Source organism: Diprion similis, chromosome 3 (assembly GCF_021155765.1).
Source record: "Diprion similis isolate iyDipSimi1 chromosome 3, iyDipSimi1.1, whole genome shotgun sequence".
Lineage (NCBI taxonomy): Eukaryota > Metazoa > Arthropoda > Insecta > Hymenoptera > Diprionidae > Diprion > Diprion similis.
The window spans coordinates 7,110,579-7,125,983 of NC_060107.1; the positions used below are offsets into that span (position 1 = coordinate 7,110,579).

General features: G+C 37.7%; 1 protein-coding gene across 1 annotated transcript; it reads left to right on the forward strand.

Moving 5' to 3' along the window:
- Window positions 1-12,295: 12,295 nt before the first annotated feature.
- LOC124404052 (kinetochore protein Nuf2-like) lies at window positions 12,296-15,147 on the forward strand. Its single transcript, XM_046877865.1, has 9 exons — window positions 12,296-12,445; window positions 12,747-12,918; window positions 13,097-13,241; window positions 13,419-13,627; window positions 13,820-13,966; window positions 14,105-14,340; window positions 14,459-14,647; window positions 14,726-14,888; window positions 14,986-15,147. The coding sequence occupies exons 2-9, from the start codon at window positions 12,763-12,765 to the stop codon at window positions 15,034-15,036; spliced, it is 1,296 nt and encodes a 431-aa protein (XP_046733821.1). The 5' UTR covers window positions 12,296-12,445; window positions 12,747-12,762; the 3' UTR covers window positions 15,037-15,147.
- Window positions 15,148-15,405: the final 258 nt, after the last annotated feature.

Here is a 15,405-nt window from a genome sequence, read left to right on the forward strand (position 1 = left end):
TGGAAGAAATTTTTCGGCCATTTTTCAGCACGGAGTAAAAGAAGCTAAAGTCTTGAAGCTTTACTGTGCAAGCTATGAGAAGCTGTAAATCAAAAGTAAGCTTCGATATCTTGAGATTGTTAAAAACAATTTGTAAAACCTTGAAACTCCGTTTATGTTTGAATTTTTTCCTTTTTTTTTTCTTGCGATTTGTCATCAATACCGCGAATAAAACGGAAATGGGATATCGTCGAGGAATTGAATGAGCTATAGGTATTTCACTCGGTCGCATTTACTGTATGGGACATAAAATACACTCAGGCTATGGAACTGCGTGTAACCCTGAAAGCAAAGTCGCATCAGGCATGCTGTTTAAGCATCTCTAAAAGGCAGGAACCGAATACCGGGAGGGGAGGGTGTATTAAACACTTGGCAAAAAGCTCTAGCGATCCTGCTGCGGAACCGGACGTTTTATATAGCTACCTACCTAGCTGTATAATCCACTGTATATATTATAGGCGCATAACTGTGCCGAGCATGGGACGCCATGAAAGCTCGTGAAATTTTTATCGAAGCACAAAAGTTACTCCGCGATCCACGAACCGGAAAGTTGACTTCGATAAATTCGATTTCGCTCTTTTGTATCACGAAATTAAACTGTCCTTAGAAACAGACAACAAAAATAATCAACGAAACCTATTCAAAGTGAGACAGTTTCTAATCGCCGGAGTAATTTTTGGTACTCAATTCCGGGCAAAAGACTAAGCTTTAGCAATATTGAATATTGCTTAGCACGTATGACCGACAAATTGAGAAAAGTTTCTTTTACTAGACCGGTGAAGATTATCAAACACTGGTGTTATTTATCCGATTTCAGTACATCAGGCTTATCTTCTTTACTATACAAATATTCAGAGATCGTCTGAAAAGCCGATTCATCTCTAAGTCAGTTAAGTCGTCTGGATATTTCCCCGCGGCTCGAGTAAGGACGAGAAATCGATGCATCGCGTCACTTCGTGTGCTTACTTTTCCATTTTGGGAAAAAAGAACTGATGGAAAAACACAATTAAGGTGGACTCTCTCGATCAAAGAAAGGAAAAATCCGTGGAACGAAATTGTCTTGAAAGTATCATACGTACGTTGTACTCGTATTTGGTCGGGGTCAACTTGGCGAGTGATATTAACTTGATTTTTGGTAAGACTGCACATCTTCGTCAAAGAAATGGTCTTGCCCAGGAGGGTAATCCGATTTCGTGAATTCTATACGCGCCTTCAAGAAATAATGTCTTTCTCTGTCTTCTAATCCTGAGAGCTTGCGCGTGGATTAGTAGCGACGTGCTTTCCTTTAGAACATCAGAATTTCGAAAATCCATTGAAACTCAATACCTCGTATTTTTATTACAAATTATACATATCTGTACTTATATATAAAAAAATTATTATTCACTGAGACGGTGAAAGCAGTTATAAAGCAACGCAAAGTTGAAAAAGTTTTTTGTTTGAAAAGACTAGGGAGCAGGATAAAGAAAAGGTATTGGAACAGAAAAAAAAAAAAAAATCATAATAATGATTGAAGCTTGAGAGGGTGAGTTTTAAAGATAAATATTAATCTTGCGTTTATTATACTCAATCATAACTCGGGACTTATCTCACCACCGAATCGTGTGGGGGAAATGAGCGAGACTCCATTTATATGGAAATTTGAGTAATAGAATAGACACACGCTTCGGATTACAATTAGATTGTGTTTGTAGCCGTAATTAATGTCCTTGGGGCCTGGGATCCGGGGTGAGGATCAAATTGACCGCGTCGCCGAGCCGGTCAGCTTCGGTGCATCTTCGATCCGCGCCGTTTATCGATTCTCGATCATCTCATGATCATCCCACCCTCCTTTCCAAATTCTACCAAGGTTCTCGAGTTTCGAGCCGCATTAAGCGACGAATTCCTTGAACCCAACGCGGATGCGAGAATGTCTTTGACTCTGCGACGAATTGCTGCGTTCTTTGTATATATAATAAAATAAAATTGACTCTTTACTCGCAATTTTAGTCAAGTTATCGAAGATGCGATATTTCAACCGGAAATTTTGCTCGGTCAATTCTTTCGCCACTGCGTTCGGGTCATCCGTAGACCTTTTTTTCATTCCCCTTGGGGGCGGAAGGACGACGTTATAAAATGAGAATTTCACGGGGTTCTGATTCCTCGGTGATCACGAACACCGAAACTCTACCAACATTCGATATCGGGTGCCTCGAACGGCTTGCGACTCGGTGGACTTTATAAACGTGTAAGACATAAGGTATTTTTTTCTTATGTTCCGAATTTCGCAGGAATTTAGTTTAGTTTAGCCTCTTATTATTCGTCGTCTCGATTTCCCCGCTATTTTTATACCCTGCACGTACAATTTGTCCCGAATATTTTTTACACCAAATGTCTGCACTGAAAGCTTCAGTATTCCATTTACAGTCTTGTCCCACGGTAATTAGATACGTGACAAAGTTTACGAAAACACGATTGCCACAGAACGCGTTATAAAATGAATTATTACAATCTGCGGAAAAAGAGCGACAAAACTTTTCGCGTGGATATGCATACAACGGATTACGAGTTTACCGCTGGTTCTGCGATTTTACTTAATAAAATAAACAGTCAGTCAAACTTTACACGAGTTTCACAAAACGGCTGACTGTATTTGTACACAACAAACAAAGCGTTATTGTTTCTCTAAGATTTTAATCTCAAAAACTTGAGGTAGACTTGAGGAGGGATTTAAATTCACGCCAGGGAATGGAGGCGGTGACAAAGCTTGCAGGATGTTGCAGTCTGCAGGTTTGACGGTATAAAAATTAAGCGAAGTAAACGGACCAGGACTCAGGGTCCTTTTTGCACGTGCAGCAGAAGAATCTTCCATTAGTCGGTTGGTGAATCGTCGTGAATTCAACGAAAGATAACCACGCTATCGACGAACTATCCTCGTTAATAGATTCGATATTAAATCAGCTAATTGACAATACCGCAAGGCTTCCCTACGCTAATTGCAATCCAAACGGTACCGAGCATACCGCATCAGCTGAATAATTGTTCATGCTAAACAAGAAGCCTGCACCGGTCTCCACCGCAGTAAAATCAATTATTTCCGGTCATATTATGTATCGCGCGATGAACATTGTCAAGAGACGCTCGAAAATGGAAAGCAAAAAAAAAAAACGAAAAATCCAAATGATTTTTCGATCCTCAGGAAGATACACAAGTTTCACAAATGTTATGGAAATAAATTTGCATATCATTCGGTACCTTGCGGAAGCTGCGTGAAGCTCAAATCGGAGAACGGAAGTTGACTGAGTGTCGGGCTTGCGGAGCTTTGCTACCCTCGAGTGTTGGTTGGTACTTGTTGCAACGAGTTCGAGAGGGATGGTGATGCTGCGTGCTGGTGACTCGGCGCCGGTGTGACTGAGCTTGCAAGCACGCGACCACTTTATATCCATCCTCGGCGGCGCGGGCGTCGGGACGCCCGAGGGTGACCGTCACCCTCTTTTCCCTCCCTCTCGAACACCCTGGACGCCCCTCACACCCCTTAAACGTCCGCCTCCACCACCGCCGCTGAGTGCCAGGCGGGGGTGGGCGCGAAGCAACAGGACACAGAGTTTATGGGACGGAATTGAATATTAGCCGAGCACCGCCACCGCGATGCGCCCGCCAAGGAAATCAAGTAATTACACATCTTCCCAGGCTCTTGATGCACGTTTGCTGTCTATTCTTGTACCGAGAATTGTCTCGTCAAAATTTTACGCGAGCAATTTGACACGTTAAATCACAAAGGTGAATCCGCCTGCATATATGCAATTATGGATACCTCTTCGACTAAATCCGCCTGCATATCGGCAACTAAAAATACACCTAATCAGGCTAATTGCGGCAATATGTACACTGAATTGCATAAATGCAGGCGGATTTACCTGATCTTCAAATTTCTGTGCAAAAAAACTGCCACGTATTAATGATAATAAATAGTTTGCTGAAATTTTATTCAAACGAAACGAAAAAAAATAGTAACGCAACCAACTCTTATTCGTACACGGATTGTTCGCTTGTTGAAATATTCATTATCCTCAAATGATATTTTTGTAACTAAATGCGATCCTCTGAAAAATCCAACTGTGAAGATAAAAATTCGAGGCATGCTTATTGTGAGTTGGTCACGTCTCGTTGAAAGGTGACGTTATTTCGATGTGGGTTAATCAAGGTTTTCAAAGAGACCGGTACGATTTGTATAAAAGGTTTGGACGAAATTGCGTCGCACACGTACGTATATACAGATAATTCTGAAAGAATTCTGCGTCGCTTTAACTTTAGTGTATCTCAAACCCTTTTTGTCGTTCGGTTACTTTATCGCCTTTTGTCCTACGAGAGATAGAATAAAAATACGAACATATCGAAGAGAATTCTTTACACTCGGTTGACCGCCGTAGATATACCTTTTTCTGTGAGTACTTTTATGTATGTTTCATCGGCGCGTTATGAAACCGTTTGCCAATGTTTCTGGAAGAATGAAATAACACAATATACATATAATAAAAATAAAACAAAAGCGTCGATTCTTTTTTTTTTCTTTTTTTTATTCATTCTTTTATTTATTTATTTATTTTTTTTTTCATGCAAAACAGTCAGATAATACTCTGTGTGTATAAAGACCGCGGAATGAGATTTGTCAGAAATGAATGATTGACGTGAGATTAGGGCTGACGGAGCTTAACGCGATATCCCATTATCAATAATAATGAAGCGCAATCAGTTTTCGACAAACAAGACATGGATTACTTTTCAACGAGAGCTAATAGACATTTTATGCTCGGAGATTCGGCTCGACACTTTCAACCTCCTGGAATCGATATCATAGTTTCAGATAACAATTTCCCATATAATTTGTACTGAGTAACAGTCGGAATACCCGTCCATTTGATTTGAAAAGATTTGCACATAACAGCAGCGATTATCGAATTCAAACATATTTTCCCGAGGAAAATGACCTGACAGATAATTGTAATGCAAAAACTTTTTACTTTGTTTTATATTTCACATCATATACGTAATGAAAACCTCATACCGATTGGAATCGTTTTTTGAAATATATCTTCCATTTTATAATTACAGTGGTACACGCGAGCAAGTTGCGATTCGCCTCTGAAGAAGATATAATATATTAATATAGAAGCTCGTTGTGAAGGTGAAAAAAAGGGAAATCTGGGATACAAGAATCGAATTAAAATATGCGATTCAGTGCGAGCTCCTGAGTGGAATCAGATGTGTCGAATCCTTGGCAAAAGATGAGAATTGAATTTCAATTCTGTCTACAGGCGATCAACTGTATATTTTAATATACAATAAAGGCAATAAGGTGATCGAGCCTTGAATCGGAAATTCGAACGTAGCGAGACCCAAATATGGAAACAAACTTGAGGCAACGAAATCCTGGTTTTTTATAATAGATATGCGTACTATAAAAATGTACGTATAAAGAAAGATGCTCTCTTCCCATATGCGTTGTTGCTTATCACTAATACGTTTAATACTTTCCTGGAATTTATTTAATCTTGATGAAAAAATTTTGAGGAGACAAAAAAATTAAACATCAGTTTTGACAAATTTAAGCTTGGCTGATACTTTTTTATTCAATTATTATACCGTGACTCTGTCAATTTTCTAGCGAACTGTATGCCTGATGTATCCTGAATATCGTCTATATTCAACATGTGGGAAAATGGAGCCCATGCACTTACTCTATTCCTCTATAGGTGGCAAAAAATGGGTCAAGAATTGTACGACATGTGAATGCGGGAGTACTTTTCCTCCATAATTTTCTGAAATATTTCTTCCCTCAACTCTCCCACTTCTTGAACATCGATCCTGAGAAGAATTTCATCTATCACAGTTACTAGAGGCAAAAAAGAATGCTACTAGAATTCAGATTTCCTTCCTAAAAAGAACGGTTTAGAAATGATTGAAAAATAAAAGAAAAAAAAAAGAAGTGAAATGTTACAATCAGTAACTGTTCACTATAGACTATATAATATATCTTTTGGTTTACATTGCAAAAATAAATCTATTTCGTTTGATTTACTACATTTTTTCAGTTACTTAGTGTTTCAGCAGATTTTCTACGGTTCGACTTGAAAGCTAATTTTCATTTTTTATCCAAAAACTAGTGTGTTTTTCGGTTGGGGTAAAGAGTTGAAAAGAATCCAACGATACTAGTAGACATTTCTCGCGCAGAATAACGTCGAAAGGCGGTAAATGTCCGGGGACGCATTACTCTTACTCTTACTCTACCTAAAGTGCGCCTATTTCCCCGGGATTAAGCGGCAACAGCAACACTCCGGACCCCATAGACATATCTGGGCCACCTGCAGGCTCAGTCACTTCCTGGTTCCCGGTTCCTACTCTCCTCTTAATTCCTCTTTTTGCTACCGCTTAACGCCCGCTTAACCCCGTCGTGGATACGGGGATCGGAATTCCTTTTAACGGCACGTCGTACTTTCGGAACAGAATTAAATGTAACGGTGGAAATTTTTTTTTTTTTAACTCATTTCGATTCTGTATCTTTCAACGAAGATATCAGATTTTTTCCACAATTTTTCTAAACTTCTAACAAAAGTTATACGCGTTACAATGGACACGTAATGTTTTTCAAGTTTACAACTTTGCGGTAATATGTGCCGAATTTATACACACAATAATGCGTGACTCAAAGGGTTAAAAAAAATATGATGAGTAAAACTTTTGATATTAATTTCTGAAACGCACGTCCACTAGAATCGACAATCGTTTTGAAAGGGCTCGCAGTTTGACTCAAGAGATCAGCTACTCGGCAACTTTGCTTACCAAGCTTGCAGCTTAGCTGGATCCCAGGCTGTTGATGGGATCAAACTTGTAGCACAGTCAGTGGGCTGCGCGTCTTAATCTTGTGAATTGTGATTAAGACCGTGATCCATTGATGACGATCGTTTCACATCATTTAAAAAGTAACCCTCCATAGTTCCATTAGTCACCACAGTCCACGATATTCGACGTTATGAAAAATCTGCATTATTGAAACGAAATTTTGCTTTGCTTCAATGCTTCGAGCGCCGATTCATCCGTAATAATAATTTTATTGGTGGTGATGGTTGGATTTTGTTAATATCTAAATCTATAATCCTCGAATAAAATTTCTTTTATTCAAATTTGAATTTCCGGATAAGCTTAAGAAGTGCTAAACTTCATAATAAAACTTCACAGAGTCACAACTTGAACAATATTTTGATTTTGAAAACCGGATACAAATTTCAATTCAATGAATATAATAGCCGAAGTAAATAATTCGTACAATTTACGCCATAACAATTTATACAACTCAAATCAGAGCCGTGTTTTACTCTGCGAAATTGTACGAATTGTTGTTTACGAGCTGCGGGAGATTTAGAGAAAAACGTGTCACTGCATGAATGGGTTGAAAATTTCTCTCTTAGATTTAACGTATTATTATACGAAAGGATACCACAAGTCCACAATGGATGTGTGCGAAGCAATTATAACGTTTATAACTGTGTAATCAAATTAATACAAACGTGCATCATCTGTACACGAAATTTTGTGAAAGGTCAGGTAAACTCGGTAAAATTTATAATACATTATGAAACATAGAGAAATTTAAGACGCCGACTAAATTTTCATGAACTTTGTTTTGCGTTTAACAATACATATGAAGATCTAAGCAGACACACCGAAGGCAGTATTTCAATCAAGGAAACAAGTTTATACATGTAACTGCGGCTTATGACGTATGTCGCAATTTGAATACGTCCTGCACATAAAAGCTCCTCGTTTGTCTGCGACGACGGGAAATGTATAATACATACAAGCTAAAAGTATTCGAGCTTGCTCGTCTCAGAAACAAAAGTTTTTCAGAATATTACTCGTGAGTGAAATTGAAGTGTCGATTTTAGAATTCATATTATGTGCAAATATCAATCGAATCGAAGAAGAAGAAGAAGAAGAAGAAGTAGTCGCGAATTCGTCACTTCGAGTTGTCATAACCGCGGCGTTACTCCTTTAATCGAGACAGCTCTAAGTTTGAAGTAATTTGCCGATTTGTCCAGGAGTAATCCTACAAACTTCTCTGGGTAATTATCGCGTCTTTAGAGGGTCGCTGGGGCTTTATCGGATTAACACGAACGACGCGTCTTGACGCATGGCATTGCTTCTTCCAAAGGGTAAACTAGCGAGCCATCGGTAGCCAACCGTGAGATTACCTTCCCTCAACCACGTCGCTGATCTTCCGAGTGAGTCGAAATCTGATGGCTGTCCTGAATATCATTCGAGCTTTCCGGATCACGGGAGGATCGTTTTTACATGTAAAAACGGGATGGCGAGTTATTTAAAAAAAATTAAACAACGAGCGATCACCAAAATTAAACGAATAAACAAACCGTCACCTACTGTGATTCAATCTGTGAAAGATAAAAGATAAAGTTTGAAGTAAAAAAAAAAAAAAAATGTAGTCGTTTAATTTCACCTCGGGATGCACAAAATATTTCATCTCCATTAGCACCGTTCAATTAGTATTCCATCGAATGGCTCGATCAAAATTACTATCAATCGTTGTTATTTTGTTATTATATTTATACACGATAAATGAATTAATTTCCCGACTGCAAAAAGTTTCTGAATGCTATAGTATTCTAGTAAATATAATCTACTCGCCGAGTCCCTGCCCGGTAAATCGCGATCATGAATTTCTACTGTCTCTGTCTAATAACCTGCATCAGAAATCAACCGTCAGCTGTAACACTAACCGATTGAAACTGCCGGAAACTAGTTTCATCGATTCGCTGTATTTCTCCGTCACAACTATTCTCGCGTTTAATCAAAGTCTGGATTTCCAATGTAATCACCTTTGATTCCTGTAACAGCTTGCTTCACAAACCAGTTCGGCGATGCGTCTAAAGATGAAGAGCCGAGATCGCGTTACCGATCAAATCGGTTCCTCAACTCCTATCAGTTCAACAACGATGAACCAGGGTCCCATATCACCGAGATTTTGCCATCAAAACGATTCGAATCACCGGAATCTGTTCGATATGGTCACGTTCTAAATAGTTTCACAGTCCTAATTTGAATCACACACTGTTCGTGCATGTCTTCATGACTTTTTAGTTCTGCAAAGTTAAATCCATAAGAAGCATGGTGCAGGTATTGCCGAGATTTACACAGATGTTTATTCACCGGGAAGCTGTTTAGAATTTTGGTTGGCTTTGCAATTCTGATTTCGTAAACAGAATTATGGTACATGCAGGTCAAATATATATTATACATATTTATATATTACATACGTATATATGTGTGTACCTATGTATTTACTTGTAGGAAAATTTATCGCGTCTTGTATTCTGGGGTTTTCTCCGTCAGAAGCTTTTATAAAGAGCATTTAAAGTGCAGGGATAAAGCTTTGAATCGGCGACAATTAAGCCTCGCTCTTCAGGTCTCCGTAGAACCGTTTAGTTCTCTATTAGCAAGCGACAGATTTAATACAAAATCCATTTGTTTGCGGAGCCGAGAAAGTACCTGTAATATGTATACCGATGTCTAAGTATATGTGTGTAATACACAAAGTACGGACTCTGCGTAGAGCCATGGGGTTAATATGACGAGTTGTATGGAATAATAACATATTCACCAGGAGCTTGCAAAGCTTAAACGTCTTGCTTCCGTTACCTTCAGCCCTTGTACTCACGCGATCTATTAATTTACACCATGCCATGTGGGTTATAGGTGAAACCTATAACCTGTGTGTGAGTATATATTATAGTTAGATGGTCGGGAAGTGAAATCGCAGAGCAAATTTCGCGTCGCGATTAGCGGCGGGGCTGAATAAACGTTGATAACATGTATAATTATTATTGATATAATAATATGTGGTGACATGTTTGCCTTTACGATTCAAACTGCAAGGTAACTATATATAATTGTCCAACAAGTCAATAGCATCTTCGATCGGACTGAATGGCTTCTTCATTTCCATCGACGAATTGAAAATTCCTTCCGTCTCTGGTTATCCCTCAGTCGCCTAAATTCGTTAATTTATACGGGAACATTGTGAGATATCAGTGAAAGTAATAGCGATTATCGTATTGCTAAAAACATGCCCTGTATGCTGTAGTTTCGAGTTTCGAGTTTCCTGATTTTTTTTTAAATTAATGGAACAACCGACTCAATCCGGTATCGCCCTTTTCAATCCAGTGAATTTCAGGGAATCAATAATAGCTGTAGCTTTGAAGTATTTGATATTGCAGAGAACGTCACTGCACGTAGGTAGGTACCAATTACCGCCATAATGGCCGAGAGATATTCGAATTTCGAACCTGTTCATTTTCATCGTTATATCCCAAGTACCCCGCGCGATTAGGTAACAGACTTGTTATTTCACGTTGGAAAAGCCATTCGACACACCGATTCTCATCTGTGCTTTCAGTGTGTGTAACTGTATAGATATACCCATGCAGAGCGTAAACGATAGCAAAGTATATTGAAGTGAAAGAAAAATGAATAAAATTAAAACAAGGTACCCAAAGTGAAAAGACAGAATGGGAAAGAAATGAAGTCACGGGTCCGAGATACGCGTATAGTTCATTAAAATTTCTAAATAATTATACGCTGTGAAGAAGGTCCTAATTGCTTGTTAAGTTATGTAATAATAAAACCTGACACAGCCGGGTGCCGAAGCGAAGGTAAAGGTAAGGGGGAATAAACAAAAATACGAGAAAAAAAAGCCGAACAGAATAGGGAGTTCGATAAATAATAATAATGATATGATTTTCAGGGAGAAAAAGAGACTCGCGCGCTGTTAACGATTCTCCGCGATCAGATCTTATGGTAAATATCTGAAGGCCCCATCAATTACGTCAGTCATCCTCGAGCTTTCTTGTATGCTTCATCTACAGAGCGGCCGAGTTACACGTGATCCTTAATTCACCTAACAAGAGCACTGAACACGCAAGAGGTATACATTGTTATGAGAATTTGGCCATCAAGTCTTAGCAGAGATACGAGCTCATATGGATTGTGACGTTGCTGAATTCCTCTGTTAGCTTCTCTGAAAATGGGACCAACAGAGCTCTGCTCTTCGTTTTTATAAAATTAATATTCTGAGGTACAATATTAAAACCGCTGTTAAAAGGTCAATAACGTGAGGTGGAATTGAACTACTAATTCACTCATTTAACAGGCGCACAAGACTTCTAGATCGTCCTGTGTATTTACTTTTCAAATTCAACCGCAAAGTTCTCCGTGCAGAGGACTTTTCACAGCAAAATCTACGGTTCTAAAAAACATGTCAAGCTTCGGCGAAGTGCTTGCTGTTTAATTTGGTTCATCATGTCTGCTTGATTGACGAAGATCCAGATACTTGCGATCGGATCATGTAAACGCAAGCATACGATGACTATTTTTAGTAATCGCTTCAAAGTGTTGCAACAGGGTGCATCTAAGAGCACTCTAAGAGTCTTTGTGAGATCGGATTCGGTTACCGCCAGGAATATTCGGTAAAAGCAGCAGATATTCGCGGTATGCGTTCGATTGGATGGACATCTCATGCGCAAAATGAATTGCGACAAGTTCGGAAGAAACTCTCTATACTTAGATACCCGGATTTTGGAGTTTCATAACATACATATTGAGCGACAATCTGTGTGTAATCGAGGGTAGGTAACCGAGATGATATGTAAAATATGAGAAGCAAGGGAAGGATATTTTTTTTACAGAGCTTTTGCTGTAGAAATGCTACAAAAAAGCTAATTTTTTCAATTTACAAACGTACTGTGATTCTTAAATTCATCATCGTTATGAAATAAGAATTGGAAATCGCTCACTAACAGTAACGGACAAATTGGCCATCAGAAAGGATCGGGGAAAGATGCAAGCAAATTAGTTGGACATTTCATTCCATGCTTCAAAGCTTTTGCCGCGCTCATTCAATAGCACATTGGCTATTTTAAAAATTTGTATAGTCTTAATTTTAGACCGTCAATAAGTAATAAATGTTTGAACATCTTTACTGGCAGTTGTCGTGTGTCTCAAGTACTAGCGCCCTCCAACAAGAAGTAGGTTTTTAGAACGATAAACGGAGGTCGGTAACCGCTCACTTTCCCACCGAGTACCGGAAGTCTAGTAGAAAATTTACCCAGGGTAACCGTCTCAAATTCTTCCACCAACGGCAATCTCTAGTCAACGTTATAATCTATGGCAAAAGGCAGGCGGCCGTTAAGCCGCAGTGGACGCTTGCATTCAAATCGCTGGAGAGTTGTCAGAGGTTGTGCCACCCACTAAGGAGTGAAATATAAAGCACAAACTACCATAAACCGTTCTAATGACTAGAAATTAGAGAAACAACATTCAGATTCGTGTAGCAACTATCATCGCACAATCGTAAACGGTAAGTTTATGCGATATTTAAATTGTTAGAGTATTATTTACGTTTGTCAAATTAATCGACATTCCACCTGTTTACACTGATCAACAAATAAATAACTTATAACCACCGTACCAACCCTTTTTTCATGTGACTATGTAATACCGAATACATATTTTGTCCTACATTTTGCTAGGTATTCAAACGTAATCAAACATTTTAAAAATTTTACTGTTCATAATTATGAATGTAAGATACAAAAGATTTATGATCTAATTAATTGTAAAAATCCTTGTTGACCAGTTTTATGTTTGTTGATCAAGTGTTCTTAGGTTTTCGTCATGGATAAGGATGTTGAAAAGGTGTATACTATCCTTGTGGAAACAAATTATCCTGTGTCTCTAGAGGAGGTGAAAAATCCAACTTCAGAATGTATGATCAAAGTTGTCCTGACTTTCCTATCAGGATTCTCAATTGATGGAAATACGATTCAAAGGGTAAGTGGAAAAATAGCTTCAGAGAAACTGTAGATCCGGTGATATTCTATTGTCAATATTTTATGCCTGTTCAGTGTCTTATGTAAATATAGAGACACTGATGAAGAAGCTGCTTTATTTTATATTTTATATTAATGTATATTACCATTCAAAATTTCATGTGTTACAATAATTTCAGGCAACTTTTGAACAGGAACAAAACTTGTCCTATCCAGAGACTTACCACGAGATGATAAGCATAATCAATTTACATCAAGTGATGGTGAAAATATGCAACCAGATTTTTATAAAAGATTTTTTTATCACCGATTTATCCAGCCCAGGTACACAATTACTAGATTTTTGTATTTAGTTTCTTGAATCCTCTTACAAAAAAAATACTTCAAAAGCGATCATGAGGATATTTGTTCTTCATTTTTAGATCAAGGTCTTTTTTCACCTTAGTATATTGTTTGGAATTTATATTTTATAGTCACTCCAAGCTGAGATTTATGTTACAGGTCAGAAGAGAGCTAGGAGATTGATTGGGACATTAGTAAATTTTGTTCTATACGCACAGAATAAATCTGAAGAACTAATAGAACCTTTAAATACTATATTGACCAGATTAAATACTTTGAATGAACATGTGGAAAGGAAAGATAAGAATATGCAGTTTCGCAAGGACATAGTACTAGAAAATTCCAAGAAAGCAGCTCATAAAGAAAAAGTAATACCATATGTCACGTCTTGGAGAGATTAACTTGACTCTAGACTTGGTTGATTATCCAAACTATTCACTCTAATATATTTGACCGTTGTCCCAAATTTTGTGAAATTGTTGCTTTAATGAAAGTCGCAGTTCAAATTAGCTTTACTACATCTTGTGATATATTTTTAAATATTTGCTGCGGTTTTGTAGTATCTGAAACAAATTCAAGAGATCAAATCCCGAGTTGAGAAAAGAAATAAGGCTCACGCTACTGATGAAGAACGAGCACAAAATGCTAAGCTTGCTAAAGAGAAGGAACAACAAAACCATGAAACAATTAAGCAGCAACTTTTTAAGGTAGTATAAATTGTCTGTGACCCAAAAAAATGAAGGAAACGTCCCTTCGTCAAAATAATTGAAGTATCTATATATAACAACATAATAAGCTGTCTAATTGGTACTATCGGTTTAGAAGGGTTGTTTATTTTCAAACAGATAAACGAGAATATAGCTGAAATGGAATCTACAATTGTCAAATCACCGGAGGAATATGAGGCACAGCTGGCCAATAATGGACAGTTATATGCCGAAAAAGAAGAGAAACTTCAAACACTGGTAGAAAAACTTCGCGCAAAGAGCGAGCTAAACAGTCAGTTTGAAAGAGTCAAAGATTTCATTATTCAAGAGCATGAAAAGTTTTCTAAAGTGCGGGATGCCCATCATAAATCTACGTAAGTCACTCAGATGACTATTTGAACAATGAACAATCGAGTAAAGGGGAAAAATTTCGACGTGTCTTTTTTCAAGTCCTTTGTACTCGAAGTAATCAATGCATTTGTTGGTATATAGGGAGCTGGATAAAGTACATGCGGAGTTATCTAGGCAACTAAACGAAGTACAAGCTGAAATACAAATATTGCATGAGGAATCGGCGAACCCAGTTACTGACGACAACGATCCAATAACGGTCAACGAAGCGCAGGCTCTTTACCAGCAGCAACTCGCATCACATCGTGAAATGCATAACAAACTCCTGAGGTGATCAATATATTGAGATTTTCTGTTTTTGTGTTGGATAATTATATATTGTTGCAATCTGTCTCTTCCTACTTATAGTCGAAATCAAGAGGTTCAATACAAGTTTGACGAAGCTTCAATTTGTTGTCAAAAATCACGTACAAAGAGAGAATTATTGACTAAAACAATTACGAAGCTGGAAGAAGAAATTGCCCAGCTTCTGAAGGATTATCAAGACACGTATACTAGTAGAATACAGAAGGTAATTCCTCATATTTTTTCAGTCTAGTAGTCAATTGAATTTTCATTAGATACAAAACATCTATGAATCACTGAAATATTCACCAATCTAATTTCAGGAAGTCGAGATTGAAAAATTGTGGAAGAAGAGAACTCCGATAATTAACTAATTGCAATTAAAAGCCTTATTTTTCTAAAATCATTAAAAGCAAACTCAGCGAAATTGTTTGTTTTTCTTTCGAACAACTCCAGTTCAATAAATATTCTGACTCTATAAGAGTTTGTATGTCGTAGCAAAAATCTTATGCCTGAAACATTGTAATTTGCTACATCAAGCTTATGATAAGGAAGTTCATAATTTGCTCGATTCAATTGCTACAGTTTATTCAAAGAAGCTATAATATAATTGTACAAGAATCTATGATTACAAATAATGGATTACAAGAGAAATTTTCAATCATTGTTCTTGTTTACATGGTGCAAGTTTTCTAGTTATATTGTTATTAATTTCAAAATACCTCAGACTGCGATATGCTGCC

Excerpts from the sequence above, each read along its gene's own strand:
- LOC124404052 (XM_046877865.1), top strand. The coding sequence starts at position 12,763 with ATGGATAAGGATGTTGAAAAGGTGTATACTATCCTTGTGGAAACAAAT. Across the intron at positions 13,242-13,418 it reads CACCGATTTATCCAGCCCAG|GTCAGAAGAGAGCTAGGAGA; the intron begins GTACACAATTAC and ends TTTATGTTACAG. Across the intron at positions 13,628-13,819 it reads AAGCAGCTCATAAAGAAAAA|TATCTGAAACAAATTCAAGA; the intron begins GTAATACCATAT and ends GCGGTTTTGTAG.